The sequence below is a fragment of the Aegilops tauschii genome, chromosome 2, assembly GCF_002575655.3.
Source record: "Aegilops tauschii subsp. strangulata cultivar AL8/78 chromosome 2, Aet v6.0, whole genome shotgun sequence".
NCBI classification, from domain to species: Eukaryota; Viridiplantae; Streptophyta; class Magnoliopsida; order Poales; family Poaceae; genus Aegilops; species Aegilops tauschii.
The window spans coordinates 351,589,995-351,596,969 of record NC_053036.3 but is presented as its reverse complement, the minus strand read 5'-3'; the positions used below and the strand labels follow the sequence as shown (position 1 = coordinate 351,596,969).

General features: G+C 46.4%; 1 protein-coding gene across 1 annotated transcript; it reads left to right on the top strand.

The window, feature by feature from the left end:
- The first annotated feature begins 1,433 nt into the window (after window positions 1–1,433).
- Window positions 1,434–6,975, top strand: LOC120973408 (uncharacterized). The gene is made up of 2 exons (XM_040398992.3): window positions 1,434–2,454; window positions 5,563–6,975. The coding sequence occupies exons 1-2, from the start codon at window positions 1,522–1,524 to the stop codon at window positions 6,637–6,639; spliced, it is 2,010 nt and encodes a 669-aa protein (XP_040254926.2). The 5' UTR covers window positions 1,434–1,521; the 3' UTR covers window positions 6,640–6,975.

The window sequence follows — 6,975 nt, the reverse complement described above, 5'->3', positions numbered from 1 at the left end:
TTCTAACTTTTATCTTTCCTAATTCGCAGATTTTCTTTACATGAGGAGCTTGCGTTCATGGAGTCTACTCTTTTCCTTGTGCTTCTTTTATGTTCTTCGAAACTTGTTGTTGGATATGTGTTGTTGCAAACTTATTGTTGGATGTGTGTTGGTATGCTTGTGTATATATATCGTCAACTATATATATATATATATGTGTGTGTGTGTGTGTGTGTGTGTGTGAAATTCTATGAAATTGAATGAATTTAAGAAAAAACAGAAAAAACAAGGGCTATACAGGCTCTTTGCCGTCTGCCAGACAAAGAGCTTTGCCATCAACCAGCAGACGACAAAGCTGCCACGTGGCAGCTACCTATGCAACCTGGGGCACTGGGCTGGCCTATATGGTTGCTTTGTCGTTTGCTGGCAGGCGGCAGACCTTTGCATCTTTGTCGTATGCTAGCAGACGGCATAGCATGCCACGTGGCAGCTACTTGGGCTGGCCTATATGGGCACTTTGCCGTCCGCTGGCTGACGGCAAAGATGCAAAGGGCATGCTATGCCGTCTGCTGGCAGACGGCAAAGATGCAAAGGTCTTTGCCATCTGCCAGCGGACGGCAAAGCACGTCATTAACCCCCTAACGGACCTAACCTGCCACGTGTGCCGTTCAGACTATTTGCCGTCTGCCGGCGGACGACAAAGACTATTTCATCTCTGCCGTCCGCCAGTCGACGGCAAAGAGCCCTTTGTCGTAGCTTATTCGGCCGGACCTGTTACCGTCTGCTGACTGACGGCAAATGCCTTTGCCGTCCGCCGGGCATGCCTTTGCCGTCAACCATGGCAGATGGCAAAGTGTCTGATTCCTGTAGTGTACAGAAGTAGCAGAGAAATTTCTGGCGCCGTTGCTGGTGAATCATCTTCTACCACATCAGGTGCCTTTACACAAACTATTTACTTGTTTTTATTTCTTGCCTAATTACTTTTGTCAACTGCAGGGATGTTGAGCCATCCCTATCATTGGCATGGAGAGGTCTCGCCAAGTGAAGTCGCCTACTCTTTCGGTCACGCCTTCTCTGTGCTAGCGATGCGATTGTGAGAAGATAAAGTAGAGAAAGATAAATTGTGGGTCCCATAAACTAGGCTTGATTGTCATGCCACGAGAGCGCCAAATATGTTTCTCGTATCTTTCAACCCAAAGACCTAGTGTATGTAAAATTCACGTACAATTCCCCTTTTGTTATTTCCCCAGAGGGAGAGTCGGCATAAAATTGGCCTGCACAAATCTTGAGGGCGGAATGGACGTCTGCTGTTGCCTGTTGGTGATCCTGGACCAGAACCCGTTAAGCCTGCAGTATCCCCGCCTCCTCTTTTCGGTTATAAAAGGAAGCCATCCTAGAGCCTGGTAACCTCCACTCCGTTCGCAATTTCACATCCATCTTCTTGCCGCCAAAAGCCAAATTCCCCCAAGCCCTCCCCCCTCCCACCCCAAATTGTGCCTGCCAAGAAGAGGCGAAGAACGCGAGGAACGGCGACGCCCATCAATGGATGGCATCCAGGACTGGACGGAGGAGGGGATCAAGGAGGAGGAAGAGCCCGGCCTGCGGAGGCGGGGGCGGACAGCGCGGGCGCAGTCTCCTTCGGCTGATCATGGGCCCCTCAAATTATTCGGGGCGAGGTCGAGGTCGCCGTCTCCTCCGCCTGGCGCCGGGTCGAGGTCGCCGTCTCCTACGCCTAGCGTTGGGTCGAGGTCGCCGTCTCCTCCGCCTGGCGCCGGGTCGAGGCCCGTCCCCCACTCGGTGCGGACGCGAAGGTCCGCAAGGGTGACGGTTGTCCCTGCGGCTGCAGATGGTGCCGGTTCTGGCGGCGCGGGTGGTCCTGGAGGATCCTTCGACTGGGACCTCGGTGCCATGGAGGAGACCGTCTCCTCGACGAGAGATCAGAGCGCGAGGCCGAGGCTGGTCCCTCCACCGGATACCAGCACGAGCTCCGCTTCCATCACAGGAGGTCGAGCACAGGAGGTGGCGGCGGAACGGGAGTTCTCCTTCCCTCCGCTCGAGGCGCCGCCGAAAGTTGTCGACGCGGCGGAGGTTCTTGGCCAGTTCGCCGCCCAGTTCTTGGAGGCAACGATGGGCGCCACCGCAGGCCCCAGGACGGAGAAGATCAAGAAGGAGCTCCTTCTCGATCGGAAGGTAGTCGACCTGGCGGGGCTAGAGAGGTGGCTACGAAAAATGGAGGCGGTCGCCGAGCTCGCCTGGTTCACGGACCTGTGCTCCCACGAGGAGAAAGCGGTGCCCCCGCTCGAGCTCTTCGAGTGCGCATTCCGGGCTCTGGAGGCCGCCCGGTCCGATGAACTCCACCGTTGCAGCGCCGATGCCAGGAGGTTATGGATTGGTCCAGTGGCCGTGCCGGAGTTCTTCTTGTGCCCTTTCTCCAAGAAGTTCATGGAGAAACCAGTCGTCATCACCTCTGGAAAGGTTCGTCAAATCTTTCACCTGCTCTCTGAGATGTACTTCTTGTGCCAGTTGCGTGCTGTTTCACTTGTTTGGGATTAACTAATCAATGGTTCTTGTAACATTTGAAGTACTTTTCATCTTGTAAGACCAGATTGGAAACTCTTATCTAGGTGAAATGTTCAGGTTAGTTCAGACTTTGAAGTTAGCATGATTTTTATCTCTATGAAATCTTGTTAGATTGTTGTGTCAGGGTCAATTGCGATCCTTAAAGTTTGCTTACTCTTCGAGTCTCTCTTGAGTCTTTTTCTTAAGAATTTTGAGTATTGCCCTTTGGATCATAGGATCTCGCTGAGGCTCAGACGTACTATAATTTGTCTAGTTCATATAACAGCATTTTGGTTCAAATATGTGATACTGGTTGGGAACTTGGGATACTTACTGGACCGAGGAAGAAATTTACAAGTGTTTCTGAAACCAAAGCGTTTTATTAGTTGCGGACTTGGGGTAGTTCAGCATGTTGGATTGAGCATAATTCAGAAGCTTGATATGTAATTATATCGTTGTAACGTGATCTATAAAAGTTGAACTTCTCACTTAAATTTGATCAGATAATATCTATGAAGTTAAATCCAGTGAAAAACTAGTGTGCTGCAGTGGAGTTACTTCTTGGGCCAGTTGTGTGCTGTTTGATTGCAACTTTTTGTAGGTAGCTTACCAAGCTAACCGCTTGGTATGTGCTTTTTAATTTGTGCTGTTTCACTTGTTTGGGATTAACTAATGCAATGGGTCTTGTAACATTTGAAGTACGCTTACTTAATTCCTTTTGTTTGGATCATGGATGCGCACCGTTTTCATGTTGTAAGACCAGTTTGGAAACTCTTATGTAGTTCAAATGTTCAGGTCGTTAGTTCAGACATTGAATTAGCATGATTTTTATCTCTATATGAAATCTTGTTACATTGTTGTGTCAGGGTCAATTGAGATCCTTAAATTTTTGCTTACTCTTCAAGTCTCTCTCGAGTCTGTTTCTGGAGAATTTTGAGAATCTACCTGAGGATCAGACGCACTAATTCATATAACAGCATTTTGGTTCCAATACGTCATACTGGTTGGGAACTTGGGATACTTAGTGGGTTGGGGGAAAAAATAGAAATGTTTCTGAAATCCTAGTGTTTTATTAGTTGCAGACTTGGGGTAGTTCAGCATCTTGGATTGAGCATAACTCAGAAGATTGAATGTAGTTACATACAAAAAAATCTTTGTAAAGTTTAATCTGTAAACGTTGAACTTCTCACCAAAATTTGATCAGATAATATCCCTGAAGTTAAAGTGAAAAAATGGTGTACTGCAATGCAGTTACTTGTAGCTGGGATCGATCTGATGAAAAAACTACTGGGTTAAAAGTATCACAGATAGTTTTTCTGCTGATAATATAATTTCATTTGTTTGGATGTGCTTGTTTTGGATGAGATGATGCAATGGGTGTTGTACTGTTGTTCTTGATTTTCTCACTTATTTAGTAGCTTTGACTTTCCTGTTAGCAAGAGTATTCCTTATCTGACCATGAAAATATGTAATGCTATTGTTTCTACAGATTCAAGAACTCAGATTGTAACTAGATACATTTTCACTATTCCTCTCTATGACATCTTGTTTGGTTGCAGTGCAAAGGTCAATTGAGAATTTGAGATCCTTTCTGTAGAACTGTAGATGCTTGCTTGTTGACTGCCTAGAGTTTGGTTGCAGATTTCACTTGTTTGGGATTAACTAATGCAATGGTTCTTGTAACATTTGAAGTACTTTTCATCTTGTAAGACCAGATTGGAAACTCTTATCTAGTTGAAATGTTCAGGTTAGTTCAGACTTTGAAGTTAGCATGATTTTTGTCTCTATGAAATCTTGTTAGATTGTTGTGTCAGCGTCAATTGAGATCCTTAAAGTTTGCTTGCTCTTCAAGTCTCTCTTGAGTCTGTTTCTGAAGAATTTTGAGTACTGCCCTTTGGATCATAGGATCTCGCTGTGGATCAGACGTACTGTAATTTGTCTAGTTCATATAACAGCATTTTGGTTCAAATATGTGATACTGGTTGGGAACTTGGGATACTTACTGGATTGAGGAAGAAATTTAGAAGTGTTTCTGAAACCAAAGCGTTTTATTAGTTGCGGACTTGGGGTAGTTCAGCATGTTGGATTGAGCATAATTGAGAAGCTTGATATGTAATATATTGTTTTAACGTGATCTGTAAAAGTTGAACTTCTGACTAAAATTGATCAGACAATATCCCTGAAGTTAAATCCAGAGAAAAACTGCCAGTTGTGTGCTGTTTAATTTGTGCTGAAGTTAAAGTGAAAAAATGGTGTACTGCAATGGAGTTACTTGTAGCTGGGATCGATCTGATGAAAAAACTGCTGTGTTAAAAGTATCGCAGATAGTTTTTCTGCTGATAATATAATTTCATTTGTTTGGATGTGCTTGTTTTGGATGAGATGATGCAATGGGTGTTGTACTGTTGTTCTTGATTTTCTCACTTATTTAGTAGCTTTGACTTTCCTATTAGCAAGAGTATTTCTTATCTGACCATGAAAATATGTAATGCTATTGTTTCTACAGATTCAAGAAGTCAGATTGTAACTAGACACATTTTCATTATTCTTCTCTATGACATCTTGTTTGGTTGCAGTGCAAAGGTCAATTGAGAATTTGAGATCCTTTCTGTAGAACTGTAGATGCTTGCTTGTTGACTGCCTAGAGTTTGTTTCTAAGAATTTAGTGTGGATCGTAGGATGTCGCTGATATTTGGGTGTGTTTGTTCAAATACGGTCCTGCTGTTTTACTGATCAGGATACTAGTGGATGTCAATCTCATAAGAGGATCTGTTCGCAGGGTTTCTGAAAACCTTATTAGTTCTGGGTTGGGACAGTCTTTCTTTTTTCCTCCCAAAAAAACACAAAAGCTTTATTACTTGATAAATGTCAAAACAAACCTTCTATTACTTGTTTTTTGGTATCGTGTTTTGTTCACTGGATTTTTTTACTATTCTGTAATTAATATATAGGCAGACACTGCATGTTAATAGAACTGTAATATCTTCTTTTTGTATGCTTCATCTCCTTGGTTGCTGGCTGCAGACCGTTGATCAGTCTGAACTGGAGAAATGGTGGAAGAAAAACAAACGCATGTGTCCAGTTACCGGCGAGGTCCTCACGCACAGCATCTTCATCCCTGATGCGCTCATTGCGCTGTACATTTCGCGTTGGCGTGCCACAAACAGGATCGGTGATCTGACAGCACCCACCGATCCACCAGCTATCTCTCCCGAGGAGGAAGCCCTGTTCAAGGAAGTCGCCCTCTTGGCCAACTCCCCCAGGAGCTCTAAAGAGGATTACGAGGCTATCCTGCGCCTTCTCGCCGACCAGGAGCGGTGCTCATTCCTGCATCTGCTGGGGCGCAGCCCAGGGACAATAACCAAGCTCGCCTGCGTCCTGCCGGAGACATGCCTGGAGCCTCACCCTGAGCTGGACGACGTCGTCCTGGAGATCCTTGCCAGGGCAGCCTCCTACAGCCCCAACAAGGAGGTTTTCGGAGACGACCGGTACGCCATACCCGTGCTGATCGCGAGGGCATTGCTGGGGCCAGTGCCCACCAGGGCCAAGTGCGCCCGGATCCTTGGGCTGCTGGCTGACAACTACTACAACAAGATCAAGATCGGTGAGCTTGGAGGCTTTGCTCCACTGATGGAGCTGCTGCTGGTGGGAGACATTGATGTGAAGAAGACGGTGGCGGTGGCTCTGGCCAGCCTGTGCGAGGCCGAGGAGAACTGGAGCAGATTTGTGCGGGAGGGGGTGGCGGATGCCGCCATATCTCTGATGCGGAACCACAGGCTGGTGGACGAGGCTCACAGCATCTTGTTGCAGGTCGAGGGCTTCCACCTGGCCATGCAGGACATCATCGACAAGTTGGAGTCGTTCCCCGACGACGGCGACGAGATGTGCAAGGATATGGTTGATCGGCTCTGGCGTAGCTTCATCGCATCATCAACACCATCTGGTCGAGCAAGACAAGCTGACAACCACCCTCCCGAGGCGGCGGCGTCGTCATCGTCATCGACACCATCATCCTCAGAGGACGATGTTGAGGCTATCGTTTCATGGCTGCAGAGGAGGTCGTACAACCACCGGACATACAGGTGGAGAGACTATCGCTGATCCCTTCATATTCGTGGTGTAAAGAACCAACCATAACAGGAGGCTAAAAGCAGCAGTACGTAGCTGATCATAACTGTAGCTCAAACAGGCAGTGATATATACAGTAGTAAACCTCTGGATGACAAGCTATAGTGAAACATACGGTTGGCACTGTCACTTCGAATTCCATGAGTTGTAGGTAAAGGCCCAAATGTAATTCCTGATACAGTGCTGCTCAGTTTTCTTGCTGTACAATGGATCCAATACCATACTTTTGTTTGTGCATATCAGATGAATTTTGAATGTCTAGGATTCAACAAGATGGGGCCATCCCAACATAAATCCCTGTTGGTTGCA